We start from the raw sequence: 16,785 nt of genomic DNA on the forward strand, positions 1-16,785 counted from the left end.
CAAGCCCTAAAATCTGAATCCATATAGCAATATTACTAAGCTTGGGAAACTCAAAATTACAGCATGGCATAAACATATTTATAACAAAGTGTGATTATGCCAGCCTGACTTTGTCTTGATTCCCTGGGCCAAAGAGTGAAATCATGCTTTTATTTGGAAGGACCTGGTGACATCTAATGGCAGTGGAAATGAATTTCCCCAAATGAAATGTACTGCCAGATGCTGTTTCCAGCACATGACTGTCACCAGTGCAGCATTCCCTGCAGACCTCTTTGCTTGTGTGTATGAAAATAAAGCCATGCTATGGCATGTAAAACATATACGAAATATTTCTATCTGGTCTGCCTATCTACATGCTAGATAAAAGACAAGCTTCTGTATTGACCTGCCACTTTGTGGCACTGCTATTTCAAAATATCAGTCTAATGTTTAATGTAATGTACACTTTATTTCATGTATTCAGTGTAACTATTTCTGCATTTCAACATTACCTTTTTGCACCACAGATCTTGTAGTAGTTTTGCATTATAGCAATGCCAAACTTAGGTCAATATTGAAGTTTCATTATTCAAAACAGAAAAGTTATTTCTCTCCTCCCCTAAAAAATACATGCAAATTGAAAATAAATTGAAGACGAAAACTACTGTTGTCTGTAATATCAAAATGTATGACATTTGAAACTCAGGGAAATGATGTACCTTCTTCAGTGTGCCTCTGTCAGTCTTTCCAACCAGTTTCATATTTCTGTTCTACTTAGTGATAAAAGAAGCCGCCGTTCTAAAGAAGCACAACCTCTTTGAAGATAACTTGAACCTGCCCTGTGAAAGCGTGTCCAGTTTAACTGATCTGAAGACCCCTTCTGGGTCAGCACAAACCACTCCTGCTAAGAAGCCTTCTACCACCAGAATGGAAGCATCAGATACTGAAACCCAAAGTGAGGAGACACTCATCGTGACTGAAAAGATTTTGTGGGAGAAGGATCATGAGGATAGAAAGCCATCAGACAAAGAGGCGGTCCTTTCTGTTAATATGGATGGTAGTCAGGCAAGCAAAAGTGAAGAAGTGGTCATTACAGACATCAGTGAAAAACAGGAGTCCCTTTCCACTACCCCTACGAAGCAAGAATTTGTAGAGGGAAATACTCCCTTGGAGAATGAAAGCATGGTGAAAGCAGACTCTGTGGGGGACCCTGAGAAAAAGCCTAAGACACAGGAAGAAGCTGTGGAGGAAGAAGTAGCTTATGGAACTGAAAGTACATTGAGAGATGTAAGTCCTGAAAAAGAACTTCAGGTACATGAAGAAGCAGTGGAGGAGAAGGTGACTTCTGAAAAAGAAAGCAAAGTGAATGAAGAAGGTGTTCAGATAGAGCTGACTTCCCCACCTAATAAAACAGCAGAAACAGAGATTTTAGGAAGTGCTGAAATGAAAATTGAGGTAGAAAAAGGGGTTACAGAGGAATTGTCACAGAGTGAAAATGAAGCGGGAACTGGATTTGAAAAGGATAGTAAAGAAAAAAGCAAGGAGCAAGAGATTAGTGTTGCTTCCCAGGATGAACACACAAGGAAAGGAGCATCTGGGGATAATCTTGAGAAAGAAAGTGAGACAGAAGTAAAGAACTGTGAACCTCTTGATGGTGTGAACGAAATAAGGAACTTGCTGATGGTAACGGTTGAGTTACCGGCTGATACTCCACCTGAGCAGGTAGAAGAGATTTGTGAAGCTGAGATTGTAAAGTTGCAAGAGTACGAAGGGAACAATGAGACAAGCAAAACGGCTGCGGCAGAAGTTCAAGTGAGCCAGATGATGGTGAATAAAGATGCAGCAGAATGCACAGAGTTCAAGGAGGACCAGCTGTCTTCATCTAGCTGTGGGACAGATGGTACCAGCATAGGGAATGTGTCCAAGGTGGGCCGCAGTTTGGCACAGGCAGAATGGCTGGTGGAAATCTCAGATACACCTCAAGAGGGAAAGTCAGAAGTTGAGATCAAGCAAAGCGTGTGGTACACAGATGCAGGGCGCAGTGACAGTGATAGATTGCATCCAGAAGAACACGCTGAAAATGCATCTGAAGACAAAAGATTAAGTGGGGAGGAAGGAGGAGCAGGGAACAGTCATGCTGGCCTGGTGGAGGTAGGGACTGAGAGCTTTTCTCATAAGCTTGCTGAAAATCCAGATGCAACACAAATGCCCATTCTGAATAGAGAAGAGCCAAGAACAGGACTGGTAGATGTGCCATTTGTGTCAGTGGCAGAGCCAGACCAGGCAAGTGCTGTACAGGTCACTGCAGGTGCTGAGCCTGGTGGGAGCGAAGGGAAGCCAGAAGATGAATTGTCTTCGCACGTGGAAATAAAAAGTTCAGAAGTAAATAATGTTTTCACACAAGAAAACAGAGAAGAGAGTTCTGTACAGCAAAGCCCTGAAGAGTAAGAGGCATTTTTCAGCCCAGCCCTCCAGGATTTATTTGCTCCAGTAATCCCTCTTTAATCGTGAATACATACTTGAATTTGAGCTAGAGGAAATGGGCTGCACTGTGGTATTACCAGCTCCTACAGTTTTGTTACAGATCCCTTCCTGAGTGATGGGTGATAGGTTTCTTTTCAGTTAAAACCCTCCCTCAGATCACTGTTGGCAAATCTAATCTTTCACTTCGAATTTGCTGCCTTTTATGATTATAGAAAAGTTTGAAAATGTTGCCACTGAATGCTTCGAAAGCAACTCATCCCTGACTAGGAAGTTATTATAACAACGTAATACGTGTTTCAGCAGAGGAGTAGCTCATGGTTTTTAAATGCATGGATTTGACAGTACTGTTACAGTTCTTAGGCAGTTGGTACATAGGTTACTATTCTGTATTTGCATGCAGTATATGGGAAATAAATAAAACTTTTAGTAGTCAAGCAGTACCAGATAGTTAATTTAGTAGGCTGCTCAAAAGCTACAGCCAGTGCAGAGGCTGCCAACTGATTACTTAATTACATTGAAGTTTTGACAGGTAGTGAAGACAAGCAAGTGTTCTATCTTTTTTTTTCCTATTGCTATATTTAAAATGGGGGAAATATGGGAGCAGGTTTCTCAGTCCCACTCTGCACTTCTGAGTTATTTAGCCTTCCAGAGCACTTTATGGCTATTTTATTTTATTTTATTTCATGGAAAGGAAAGATGAGGATGTTTGCAGTAACTATAACCATTAGGCGGCATCTCTTTGTTTTACTTCCCACCGTAAAATTTACTCACTGATATCTAATACAGAATATTAGGAGTCCTGCCATTTACACTGTTACTGACTTAACTTAAGAGTTACCCAGTTCTGTATGCCTTTTTAGGTGCATACACAACATCTTCAATTGCAATGTTTGTGAAATATCATGATCATTGTGTATAATTTCTAATACAGACATTAACTGAAGCAAAAATCAGCTGAGGGTTTTTTTTTACTTTGCTTAAATTGTGGAGGGCAGAATCACGTTTTGAAAGCAGTGATTAAAATGGGAACTGTTGCTTTTGTAGCCAGCGTATTGTCATCCACATCAAATTGGGACCTGTGCACAAAGCTGCTTATAAGCATTATTTGCACACAGCATTTAAAGAGCGTGCACAAAAAAAAAAGCTTGGAAATGAAAAACAGCAGTTTAACAAAACAGGCTTTAGTGATCAAGACCGCACTTCAGAGGTCAGGTTAGGGCACCTTAAAAATTTAGCTTGAGGTTTCTGACTCTGAATGAGTACAAGACAGGGCAGGACAGCAAGATCAATAAGTAAACACAGTAAGTAAAATTTTTACCCATGAAGACATGGGAATAAATAGCAACTGCCAAAGCACATTGTACTTGCTGGCACTTAACAAGCTGTAAAAAGTCTATCATGTAATGCTATCAAAATCTGCTATAATACTAACAGAGAATGGACACTAGAGGAACAGGCAGACATTACTGCCTATGTGTTGAGTAGACTAACCGAGTGGAGTGTCACCAGTGTAAAATAAGCACGACTCCTGCTCCTTGCAGGAGCTGTACTGCAGTGTACAGACATCAGTATCACAGATCCTTTCCTTGCAAAAGTCCTTTGCAGCATTGTTTCCTCTGTATACTTGGTGCAAAATTACTCACTTGCAGACCGCTACCAGCTCTTTTTTTTTTTTTTTTTTTAACAAATCATTCGTTATCCCACTGTCAGCTTTTTTTGGTTTTTATTTTGTAACAGCTCTGTAGTTACTTGTCTTTGGTACTAAACATTAAGTGAAGTTCAACGTGGTGAGGGGCTCTTGTGTTGTTTGTGTTTTCTTATATGTTCTGGTGATCACAAAGGGACGAGGCCTCAGGATAAAGGAGCACATTGTGAGGGGGCAGAACACAACCCACACGGTTGCATCAGGCCACTGACCAGAGAAACAAACATCACTTAGTAATTTTTACAGCTTTTTGCTCTCATGTGGGAGAAGCCTTTCAAAGGGCTGTGCTGAGCCTGCTGTGGGCACAGTGGGTGCTTGTGGGGATCCTGGCCACACCAGGCAGGCTCCAGAACGTGATGCGTGGTGCTTGTAACTCTAACAGATGCTGATTAAAACAATAAAGCACACTATTCCCTTCCGCTACGAGGAGGGCGTTGTTTTCGTGTGGGATCCATTGGTATGGAGTGCTGCTTTTTTAAACAAAAGGACTGCAGGCGATAACCCGCCCTGCAGGCTGCGCTTCGTGCCCGTAATCCTTCCTGAGGGGGATAGATGGATAGATGGATGGATGGAGGGAGGGAGGGAGGGATAGGCAGAAAAGCGAAAGGGGGCGGAAGAGAGCAGAACGCACGGCCGCCTCATAGCGAACTCTTATCTCCCGGCATGCACCGCGGGAACCATTCCTCTGTGGAGGGGCGGCCGGGCGCACCCGATGCACGCCGGGAATTGAAGTCCTGGCGACCGCGCACGCTCCCCGCCGCGCCCATGCCCGCCCCTCCTTTTGTCCACGTCGCCCCTCGGCGCTCGGTGTGCCTCCGAGGTCACGTGCTCCGCTGCGCCCTCCCGTCCGGCGGCTCTGATTGGCTGAGCGGCGCGGCGCGTGCGGGGGGACCCGGAAGCGGCGGCTCGAGGCGGTTTCCCTGGCTACGCCAAAGGAAAGCGCTGGGCCGGGCCGGGCCCTTCCGCCTGCGCGTCTGCGCCGGGAGCCGCGGCCGCCGCGCCACGAGGGGCGGGCAGCTGGCGGAATGGGCCGCGGCCGGAGCCGGAGCCGGGCCTAGCGGCGGGCGGGCGGGCGGCCATGAGCGGAGCCGCGGGCTGCCGGGGCGGCGGCGGAGAGCGGGGGCCTCGCTGGAGGAGACCGTGGAAGCTCCTGGCCCTCGGCCTCCTCTCCGCCTCCTCCGTGCTGGCGGCCGCGCCGGGCGCCGGGGCCATGAGCAAGGAAGAGAAACGGCGGCTGGGGTGAGCGCGGCGGGGCCGGGAGCGGGTGGCGGCGGCGGCGTCCCCCGAGCGCGTTGCGGGCCGGGCCTCCCGCCGGCACGGCTCTCGTGTCCCGGGGCGCTGCCTCGTGTGGAGCCGCGGCCCCGAGCCCGGGGTGCGCTGCTGGGCGAGGCGGTCAAAGGTGACCGTGAGCCTGAGTGTGGCCGCAGCTGCGGGGTGTGTGAGCGGCCGGTGCCGTGGAGGTGAAGAGGCAAGTGTACGTGCGGGCCTGCCCGGGGTCGGAATTTAAGGTGAACGACGGCGAGCCTTTACGGTTCGTAGCGTGTGGTGAGCTGGAAGGGATCCTCGAGCCCTACCCTTGCCCCGCAGCACCGGCAAACCCTATGGCTGAGAGCAGTGCTGTGCCCACCATCATGAGCCTATGTTGAGGGTAATCACAAGACATAACGTGCCCCATCCAAAACCAAAAAGCACTTGCAGCTAGAAGTGCACCTTCACATTTACACGCTTAAGACAGCGAGGTCACGTGCGAAGCTTTTAGTTAAGGTGCTGTGATTTGGGGAGGACCGTCTCTTCTCCTGAGCTTTGATGAGTTAGAATCGTAGCTCCTATTTGTTTGCCTGTAAGAAGCTGGCTTGTTTTTCCTGTGGGTGTTAGTTGAAGGATAAAGACTGCCATACAACTGGCACTGCGGGGAGTAGCATCGCTCTGGCAGACCTTAGATGAACTGCACGTTACGACTGCATGACCAGGGCACCCTGGTCTGGTATTAAATGTGGAGGTTGGTGGCCCTGCATGTGGCAATGGCGTTGGAGATTCATCATCCTTGGGGTCCCTTCCAAACCGGGCCATTCTGTGGTTCTGTGATTTCCATGTGTTGCTAGGACAGCTTCACCCCTCGCATCAGCTGCAGAGCAGTGATGCTATTTGTGCTAGAGAAGCATTGTGCTGCCTTTCAGTTATTAATCATTAGGTATAAGCTGCTATGCAACTGTGGTCATGTTTGCAGTTGGTGAGGTTTTGCAGTGCAGGTTCTCAGGGTGCTCATAGTGAATTATGGTGCATGTTTTTCCCATGTGACTGCATAATGAGTTTAAACTTTACTGTTTGGTTTAAAACTTCAGCATTCACAGCTTGAATCTGCATCTGGTGTGTGCGAATGACATCCCACTGCTCTTTGTGTCTTATGAGAGTTGCAAATCTTAGCAGGCACTCTGTGTGTCTGCTCAATGACACAATCGTGACAGTGATGCTTTCAGCAAACATCCCATGAACTTAAATTGCACATAGAGACAGAAGCTGTGAATAGCTTTTTGGGCACTGACTCACAGAGCAGCATTGTGTGCTGAGCCCTGGGCTCAGGCTACAACAGAAGTCCCAGCAAGATGTGGCCCCTGAAGCGCTGGAAACTGGAGTCCCATCCATGCTTCCAGTGGCTTAATGCACTGGGGGAGTGGAGATTATGGCTCAGCTTCAGCTTGTTCAATTAAATCAGTAATTTAGACCATAATTCCTGTCTCTTTTGTGTTTGGTCTTATCAGCGGAGGTTGTGAATGATGTAGGTGTTAGCTTAGGAATCAGCATGCCCTTTTGCCTTGCAGGGCTCCTTTGTCAAACAGGTATGGTTGGAAGCAGTGCTGTCTCTCTGAGAAACAGCTTTGTATAGCAGCATTTCTCACATTGACTGCTTTTCTAACGTGTAAAATGTGTCTACAAGGATGTTCTTTACCATACGCTTGCCAAGGCCCCTAACACAAGGAAGTACCTCGTAACTGATCTGAATCATGGACAGGAATTTCTGCTGTGTCAGTTGGTTTTAGTGTGGTGATTATGAGAAGAGTGTAGCTGTGCTGGCAGTTGCTGAGCCAGGAATGTGTCCCATCTCCAGCTTTCATGTGTGGTGACACCTACAGCTGCTTAAGAGGAAGCACAGGGGGCTGAGAGTCCTCGTGTGAAATACTTCAAGTTTGGTGAAGAAAAGCTTGAACAATCGCCAGATTAGGAGAAACTATTTTGCCTCATTGCTTTTACTTGAATGGAGTGCGCTGCTAAAATAGCTATAGCTGAAACCCAGATGCAGATGCAGAATCTTGCTGTTCTAAGATGGTGTGTTAAAGGACATTGGGCAGACCTCTAATGCTTTTTTTTTTTTTTCCCCCCTTATTTTCTTTTTTAGAAACCAAGTTCTGGAAATGTTTGACCACGCGTATAGCAATTATATGGTAAGGAAAGCACCTGTTTGCTTCTTACTTTTTTATTTCTTATGGCTGACCTGGGAAAGAAAGCCACCTTGAGTACATGATGTTCTACAGACGTATCAGGAGGATATTGGGAAAAGCAAAGCTAAAAAAGCAACTGTATGCCCTTCAGAAAGAGCTGAACAGATCTTACTCGGGAAGAGAGATACCAGAAGAGTTACAGTGGATTTCAGATTGGTAGCTGGGAACTCTGTAGTCATCTGATCCTGGAGCGTTTGGGTGGTGCCTGTTTATTTTGTGGGTACAAACTAAGTCAAATACTTCTTGTGAAGGAAGGTATGTTAGATGCACTTTGGTAGTTCTTGTTTGTACAAGTACACTTTGTAGAACAGAGCAGGAAAAAAGAGGATTTGATGTCTGATCTGTGCATTCTCTCCTCTTCTGAGGATGTGACTGTCATATGACAGCGAGCCACGCTTGCTTTGGTTTCTTCTCATATGGCTTGTGATTTTCTGAGCAGGTGTCTTCATGCTCTCAGTATGCAGAGTCAGTTTGCAATCTAATCAACTTTGAAATAGGTTAGCTTAGGTTAGATGTGTTCAGGAGTGAAGAATTACTTGGTGCCCTGACTTTCTCAAGTGAATTATTTTTAAACATGCTCTGAGGTAATACATTACTGAGGAGAAGCTGTACATGTGGCTAATATAAAATGTGTTCTTACTGAATTTGGCAAAGCAATTCCTGTGTTTGTGGCTGTGGCAGAAACCTCTCTTTTCAGTTGCACCTGTTCCTGCAGGACAGACGTGTCAGTATCGTGCCACGTGTCCCAACTTCTGTATCACGACTTTACTCTATAAAACATGGGGAAGCTTAAAAGTTCGTCAATTAAAAGTGTATATACGTTATGAGTGGCACTGAATTATCGTGTAGAAAGCCAAGCAAGAGTATTTTCATGAGTTGCAGTTCCCTTCGTAATGTGCTTTTGGGCACCTTAGCAGTTCAGTTAGCGTCAGGCTTTTTGGTGATGACTTGTAGCTAGTTACCTGGGTCTGTTCAAGTCTCTTGGCTTGATTTTCTAATCACGTTCTGAAGGAAAAACTGTTAGGTACTTGGTCAAATTGGACAAAAATGTGTATGGCTGCAGTAGGGCTCTGTGCTCCTTCTGTTGGCTGTGATAAGCTGGGAGCTGGTACGTGTCTAGCCACATCTGAAACAAGAAAAGTTCTAATTAAGGAGAGGAATGACTTCAGCCATCCTGGAAACTCTGAAGCTAAAAGGATATTTACCTGCTATGTAGGCTGGAGTGCTGAACAAACAGAAGCATGGCTTATTTGTTCAAAGCTGAAGAAAAGATTAGGATGTCAGACTTGATTCTTACAGCAAGAAAATAGTGTATTTTTGCATCTGCTTCTGAAACAACCACCTGAAAAGCTTTGCTTTTCTGTTTCTATTAATAAGTGTTGTAGAATTGAGTTTGCTGGAAGACTGAAAATTCATGTTTGCATGCCCTCCATGTTGTAGGTGCAGCACCAGGAGCAGTATGTCTTTTTTCTTTATCCAAGTACCATGCTGCACTGAACACACAGTCCTGATTTAGGAAACGTGATCGTCCCTCCTATCAGATTGTGCTGCAGTTCCAGAGTATCCATGGAGCTGTGTTTGTACAGTAATTCCCTGAAGCATGCTTATTGAAACATGTGCCATATTTTCTATTTCGTGTCAGTCTCCTCTCTTTGAGGTTACTTGAAGGGGACAAGTTGAAAGCTGGGGATCACTTGATATGACAGTCTTTTCCTATTCTAGATAGTCTACGTGATTCTGTTCTCCCCAACACTTCTGGTTCCTTATGATGTAGACTAGAAGCCTATTCTCTCCTTTTAATATCACCATTTTTTCTCCATAGCTTAAGCCAGTGATCTTAGTTTTAACTTTACTTTTGCCATGTCCTTCTTCAGTCTGTTTTTTTCTGAACACTTTGCACAGATATTCAGAAACATCTGAGCCGTGTTAACATGATCTAGATTCTGGCTTTTGTAGTTGTGCTTGAGGAGAACAAAGAGTTGTGCAAAGACTCAAATACCCGGGTGGTAGATGGGGAAACAAATGGTCAGTTTCAAAGAAGTTGCTGTAAGAGCTGCTTATTTATAGAAGACTGCTTTTCCTTTGCCTTTCTATTTCACGTTTGAATGTAGATATTTTTTTTTAATATATATTTGGATAGATTTAGAATATGTTTACTTGCAGTTTCAGCTGCAATAGCTTAACTTTTTTAACCTGTGCTGTTAGTTACTCAGGCTGTAGAAAGGTGCAGTGCCAATTTCCTGATGGCATCAAGTGAGCTCTGTCGCCAGTGTAGGACTTCTAATGCAGAGGTAATTCCTTGTGTCTGTGGTTTTTTTAATTAGGTCTGTTTCAGATTCATCTTACTGGATGTCGTTGGCCCCTCTTGCAGTTTTTCAGCAAACCTCTCCTGCTGCACAGTGATGAGTTTCATATTTACGTGTACTTCATGAGATGTCCTGTTTTGGTGGCAGCTTAAACCTACAAGACTTACAGCAACACCAAGTATGAACAGGGGTTTATGCAGTGTGCCTGGCTGAGTTGAATGGTGCCCTGCTGTTACTTCTGCCTCAGTGGCAGGAAGTCACGTTACACTGCTGCCTGCTCTGTGGGGTGCTTTTCTGAAAGAATGGGAGTAGCCTTTGCATTTCCTACACATCTGTAGCAGTGTTGTGCTCTTCAACTGGATGAAGTTTTTAATGAACTTGATCTTACGATACTTCTTCTGAACATTACCTTTTGTTCTGCTTTGTGTAGTGACTTAATGTACTGTTTCACCTTCCAAGTGAGTTCTCTTATCAGTCACTGATTGTGACCTTGAGTCATGTATGTTCACTTGGAAAAGTTCCCAAAGTGACTTTGAGGGCCGATTCCCTCTGATTTGTCCATGAAATACCAGTTCCTTGACAAAGCCTGCATTAGTACCAGTTCTTCGGCTCATCTTCAAGATAATTTCTGCCTAAGAAATGTAATAATTTTTGTGTGCACCTTGTTTCTAAGAACACAGCTGTTAATCCAGATTAGTAGTGAGTTGAGAGTCTTGGGGGTATTTTTTGGCTGTGGTGTTGGTTGTTCCAGACTTCTCTGGGAGGCTGGAGAGTGAGGTCCTGTTGCTGTGTTCAGCTCTGCAGTTTATTTAATGAAGTACAACAGAAGTGGACTTGCTTTTAGCAAGCTCTGAAGATTTACTGGAATGGCTGTAATGGTTCGAACTGTCTTCCCTTGTTTCCCTGCAGGATCATGCCTATCCAGCTGATGAACTCATGCCTTTAACTTGTCGTGGACGGGTGCGGGGTCAGGAGCCAAGTCGTGGGGACGTGGATGATGCCCTGGGAAAGTCAGTGTTTGGAACACTTACTGCCACATCTAAACCTCTAGGAATCTACATACAGCTTGCAGCCTGTGGCACTTGGACGTTCAGCTGACGTGCCCAGACAATTATTTGTTGACAAAGATTCTGTGGGGACATGCAGATCAGTAATTTGTTTCAAAAGTTCTCCTACGGAGGGGAAAAAAGCTATTGGAAAAAAAATTCATAGTTGTTTAACTTCTTCCAATTAGGCAGAAATGGCTTTTCCATTTCTCCCATGGTTTTATCTGATGTGGATTTGTACCTTAATCAGGAGAAGAGAATTGACTGCTGATTAAGATGCAAAAATAATTTTTATGTATATATTTATACATGTATTCTGCAAGTGTTTTCTGCAGCAGAGCCAAGTGAGCAGAGCTGGTTGGAAAGGACCTTCAAGATCATAAAGTCAAACCACAACCTAACCAAGTAACTACTGAATAGGGCTTATAGGGGTTAATTTTCAGCTGCACAAAACTGTAAGCTGCTATCATGCTGGCCTTATAAGTGATACTTAAAATGCTTTCTCTAGTAGAAGGCTCTGAGAAAACCTAATTAATCAAATGTTCATCACATGCATGATAGCCTGAGGCCATTGCCTGAGTATAAACCGTTATTTCAGAGCTGAAGTTCTTCATAATTTTTCTCTTTGGATAAACTGGAATATAAAGTACTGATCTTTTAGCCAACAAAATGTAGATTTTAAATTCTCCAAGCTAAATCGAGCAATCAGAGCCACAATTTAATTTCTCTAAGTGTTTCTAATAGATTTTTTTCCCCACGAGTGTTGTCTGTATGCGGACAGTTTATGTTCCTAAAGCAAAAACTTAAAAACAAATAGCAGCAGATGATGGTTTTGTTGGTGTCCTTCACCAGAATGGCATTAATCAAAGCCAGAGTGCTTTAAGGTAACGCACTGTGTGCTATTGTGTCATTTTGGTTATTTTTTATTACACAGAAAACTTATTCTACAGATTCTGATGTAGTCTTGCTGTCTTTAAAACTGCATGGATCAACCTTGGAGGTGTTGAGGGAGATGACTGATGAGAAAGAATTGTTGAAAACTTGGATTTGTAACCAAGCCGTTCTTTTTAATGACCTTTATTTACATAGTAGCTTGCTGTCATTTGAGTGAAAATGCCTTTTAGTCCTGTAGTTGCACTGAATGGCTCAAATGCTTGTATTTCTGCATACGTACCATTTTATGGCCCTAATAATCAGCTATATTTTTAGGCATTGGATTTCTTTTAGTACTTTTTCTTGCCAGCTGGCTCATCAGTTGTGTTCTATACTATTGGTTGCAATCATGGTGTGGTTTTACAAAGGAAAATCACAGGATGAGGCAGTTGCTTCATGTTCTATGAATTCTTTTCCATGAGTGCTATCTGTCTGCCAACTTGAGAATGACCTCATTGTGTTTAGCCAAACATCCACCCAACTTGGTGTGCACTAAACAGGCCCAGAGAAGGATAAGGGATTAGGACAAGCCTTGTTGCAATACTCCTTTTGCAAACAGTGCATCCTACTGGAGTTGGGTACCACGTGTCTCTTAAAAGCCTTGCAAAGTTACAGAACAAAATAATGTTTTCTTTATTCTTTCACTACTGAGTCAAACACTGAGTGTGATCACAGCAAACAGTGGCTTTTCCTGAAATAGATATATGGGACAGTTTCTGATTAGAGCAAATGAGTTTGGAGTGACTATTTGGTCTTTCTACATAAACCTTTTTATTATTTAATAAGTCACCATTCTTTTTAAAAAGGAAAGGTTGAAATGGACTTTGAACAATGTTGGGTCTCTTTTCAATAGATTTTATTGGAGAAAAGAAATAAAAATGCTTACAATAGCTTTGAAAGCTTTGCAGTAAATAAAGGAATCTTTATAATCCTCACTTCCATGTTATTGCTTTTAAAATTGCTATTGAATGACCTAATTTTTAAATGCACAGGTTTATAATGAATCCATTTTACATCTTATTTCACAGGTTCTCCCTGACCTTGATTGATACCTTGGACACTCTTGTGGTAGGTTTGATTTGTTGGTAAACTTGGGTAGAACGAAATACTGTCTTCTGGTGTTCAGACTTAACTTTAGATTTGTTTTGTTTAAAAAAGAAAAGATATGTACACCTTCATCACCTGTCATCTTTAGCTGTTGGAATTGGCCAGTGCTGTGAAACTTCCAAGTGCTGAGGTGGTGGTAGTCAGAATTCATTGCAAGAATACTAGAACGCTTCTGTATTTCACTGATGCTTTATCCCTTCTTGGGCTCTGTCTTAACAAAAAATGTAAGCAAGTTTTTTTTATCAGTTATAGCTTATGGTAACATTCTTACTAAGAGGTGAGTACCTCTACTACCTGCTGAGGTGGTTTTCTTAAATTGCATGTACATGTTTTGTGGATGAATTTGCAGGGACTTAAATGCATATTTAACAAGTGCACCCTGGGCACGTGTGCCAGGAAGCATTGCCACAGCCTCTTCCTAAAAGATGCCAATTGTCAATATAGTACTTTCCATTAGACTTCAGTCACGTATCTTGTAGTCTTAAAGTAGATTTTGGAAATTAGGGATCACTTTTGGCCATTCACATCTCCCAGCAAACAAATTTAAAGCTCTGAAAATCCTGACTGCACTGACTTGGTGTGTGAGTCATGTAATGCTCATCTTCCGACAGCTCTTCTCTCCTCATGATTTGCTGTGAGATGACCTTTGGCTGTCCCTGAATCACAAATGTTGAAAATGCAGAGTCTGTTACTCTCGGATTATTGGATTTTATTCTTTTCTTGTTTTAGGGCAGGATTAATACTTGTTGGATTTAAAGGCACTTACGGTAATGAATTGGATAAGTCACAAAAGTTCTTAAAGATGGATTTAAAAAGTCAGTGTGAAAGCAAACCTGTAGGAAATGCTGGAGCTGTTCTTCGGGCAAAAGGAGAACACTGCTGGGAGGAAAAGGGCTGAGGGGACAATTCACTGAGCTTGGGATGTGGCTTAGATAGGAGGCTTCTGTCAACTGGAGGCAGTGGAACAGCCCAATCTCTGCTTTCACTGTTGGTGCACCCTGGTGCACTGCAGTTATGCTGTGGAATAGGGGAACACACAAACACCTGGGTAATAGTAAAGGTGCATTCTTTATTCTTTGCATAATGCTTTCATTTGCTTTCTTCTATCTCCTTAGAAAAGCAATAGTACTAATGTCTGTTCACACTGTATCAGAACATGACCAGAATACCAATGCAAGGCGTCTGAAATGCTTTCCTCATTAAACTGTTGCTCTTGTTCTTCCACGCTGTATGACTCTGTAAAGCTGTGTTGGAATCTAAACACTTGGTTATGTTTGTATTCCAGGTGTTAAATAAAACCAAAGAGTTTGAAGAGGCTGTAAAAAAAGTAATCAAGGATGTTAATTTAGATAACGACATAGTTGTGTCTGTCTTTGAAACCAACATAAGAGTCCTTGGGTGAGTAACTTTCACATTTTCAGAGTTCTTTACAACTCTTATTTTTAGTTAAATGTCCTTAAGGCGTTCCTCTATGCTATGTCACCTCGTTTAGAATAGTTGTTCCTTTGTCAGTTAGCATAATTCAACACTTGCCCTAAGGAAGGTTTTAAAATGCTAGGCAGGAGTCAATGCAGTGGTACTGAATCAAGCTGACCCGGTCTGACTGCTGCAGGCACAGCTTCTTTGATTAAAAAGAACCTATGTGTGCTGAAGGAGCAGTGTTCTGTTGTAATGAAACAGTCGTAAAGATTGCACTGCTCAATACTTAGTTTAATAGAGCACTTCAATATTTAGGATAGGAAGCTATTTCCTATTGGAAGGGACCTGTGGAGGTCTGCGCTCCAACTTCCTGATCAAAGCAGGTTTGCTCTAAGCTGTGTGCAGTGAGAGGTGCTAGCTGTCCTGAACAACTCTGGATGAATTGGTGATTCATCTGCAGTTTGGGAGAGTCCTAAACAGTAAGAATTGCTCTTAAAATACTGACAGCTCTTCTTGATGGCAGTTGCATCTGCTTAGCCTTCCTGAAAATCGTGATCATAGCCCAGTTATTTACGTAGTCATCCGCATCACAGAAGCTGCTGCACTGCTGTTTAGATGGATGTACCTATTGAGCTGTGGATGTTTTCTCTTGGTTTTAGTGGTCTCCTTGGTGGGCATTCAGTGGCAATTATGCTGAAAGACAAAGGTGAATACATGCAGTGGTACAACGGCGAACTTCTGCACATGGCAAAGGAGCTGGGCTACAAGCTTTTACCTGCCTTTAACACCACTAGTGGTCTCCCTTACCCAAGAGTAAGTTCTGTGCATTCTGCAGTTCAGAAATACTTCTGTAAGCAAAATCTTTGTTGTTTGGTTTTAATCTCTGTTTCTGCAATCTCTTGCATGTGTATTAAAGATACAGGGGGGATACAAGGATACAAGGATACATAGATGCTTTGAACCCCCAGGTTTCCAGCTCTGGCAGTTTTAATATACGCTGGTGTGTGTAAATAACGAACACAGAAATATTGTCTCATTGCTGTCTGCTGGTTTCTTGCTCCTGTAGCCACCAGTAAAATAGCTGAGAGTAATTTTTTTTTTTTTTTTTTTTTGCACATATCTCTCAGCCAGTGAAAAATTAACCTGTGAGCATGTGAACATAGAATGGTTCAACTTCATACTCAGCATCTGATCTTTAAGAGGGCAGATGTAACTGGGAAGCTGTAAATAAAAACATTCACTTAACAAAATATCTGTCATATTCAAACAAAGCATGGTACGTATTCTTTGAATGACAGATTCAGGTTCAGTGAATCAACGTTTTTCTACTTGGAAAGGTCTGTTGCAAAACATTTGGAGTTTCTCAACATTCTGGTGTGCTGGCCCTCTCTTGAACATGCCTGGTACAAAAGTAGGTCCATCTGCTGATACCCCCTGCAGCCAGGAGTACTGAGATATTTGCAGAGCTTAATTCCAGGAGCACTTCTGATGGTCTGAGTTTGGGTTTTCAGGTGAATAAATTGCTAGGGCTTGACTGTCAGAATGCTATTCTTTAATCAAACGGCCAGTGAACCACACCACAGATCTTTGGGTATTTTTGTCTTTGTTCTGGATGATTTTGTGTGTGTTTGAGGTGGCAGTACATGGTAAAGCAGAGCAAAATTGAAGGTGGGGGTTATAGTCTTCTCTTTTTTGTCTTGGAAAATGTGTGGATCTAGTTGCTCTACAGATGGGAATGTGAATTATCTCTACATGGGTGTAAAGTCTTGTAGCTAGTAAAAATAAAGGTAAGAATCTCTGCTTTTCTTTAGGTTAATTTGAAGTTCGGTGTAAGACATCCAGAAGCACGAACAGGAACAGAGACTGATACCTGCACAGCTTGTGCAGGTACCTTGATCCTGGAGTTTGCAGCTTTAAGTCGATTCACAGGAACATCTATATTTGAGGTTCGCTTGTTTTGATCTCTTGGTTTTGGGGGGATTAGGAATTCATTTGTTTTGTTAAATTTCTGTAATTTGGAATGGGTGCATATCTTAAGGGCTCTGTGGAAAAGGTCTTCATGCATTCATGTTTGGGGCTTTTTTCTAACAGTGTTCATTTGACTTTCTTGAAAGCTTACAGGAAGTGAGTTTGTTTGAAAGTAATTATAATAATACAATATTAAACAACAAACAACTTGAAGACTCTCGCAAGAGGATGTTATTTACCTAGTTTTAAGATAGAGGGGTCAGGGCAAGCAACAGGAAAAGTGACCCTTTTCTTGAGAGCCCGTGAGATATTAGTATCTGAAAATGCAACTCAATAAGAGA

At 43.0% G+C, this 16,785-nt stretch overlaps 2 protein-coding genes across 3 annotated transcripts in view; both read left to right on the top strand.

Moving 5' to 3' along the window:
• Positions 1–4,246, top strand: part of NIBAN1 (niban apoptosis regulator 1) — a 59,731-nt gene extending 55,485 nt beyond the window's left edge. The window contains exon 14 of the mRNA XM_042873881.1: positions 758–4,246. Within this exon, the coding sequence (XP_042729815.1) occupies positions 758–2,427 (1,670 nt within the window). The 3' untranslated portion in view covers positions 2,428–4,246. The remainder of the gene's footprint in view (positions 1–757) is intronic.
• A 1,000-nt stretch (positions 4,247–5,246) lies between these two features.
• Positions 5,247–16,785, top strand: part of EDEM3 (ER degradation enhancing alpha-mannosidase like protein 3) — a 29,138-nt gene continuing 17,599 nt past the window's right edge. Inside the window, exons 1-7 of one of the 2 annotated variants that reach the window (XM_042873682.1) lie at positions 5,247–5,407; positions 7,563–7,608; positions 10,881–10,981; positions 12,979–13,018; positions 14,343–14,455; positions 15,136–15,289; positions 16,288–16,422. In XM_042873682.1, the coding sequence (XP_042729616.1) occupies positions 5,247–5,407; positions 7,563–7,608; positions 10,881–10,981; positions 12,979–13,018; positions 14,343–14,455; positions 15,136–15,289; positions 16,288–16,422 (750 nt within the window). Of the gene's footprint in view, positions 5,408–7,562; positions 7,609–10,054; positions 10,150–10,880; positions 10,982–12,978; positions 13,019–14,342; positions 14,456–15,135; positions 15,290–16,287; positions 16,423–16,785 lie in introns of those variants that run through there. The other variant, XM_042873683.1, reaches the window with a different exon arrangement.

Source organism: Lagopus leucura, unplaced genomic scaffold (assembly GCF_019238085.1).
Source record: "Lagopus leucura isolate 7727_CA_CO unplaced genomic scaffold, USGS_WTPT01 Super-Scaffold_100009, whole genome shotgun sequence".
Lineage (NCBI taxonomy): Eukaryota > Metazoa > Chordata > Aves > Galliformes > Phasianidae > Lagopus > Lagopus leucura.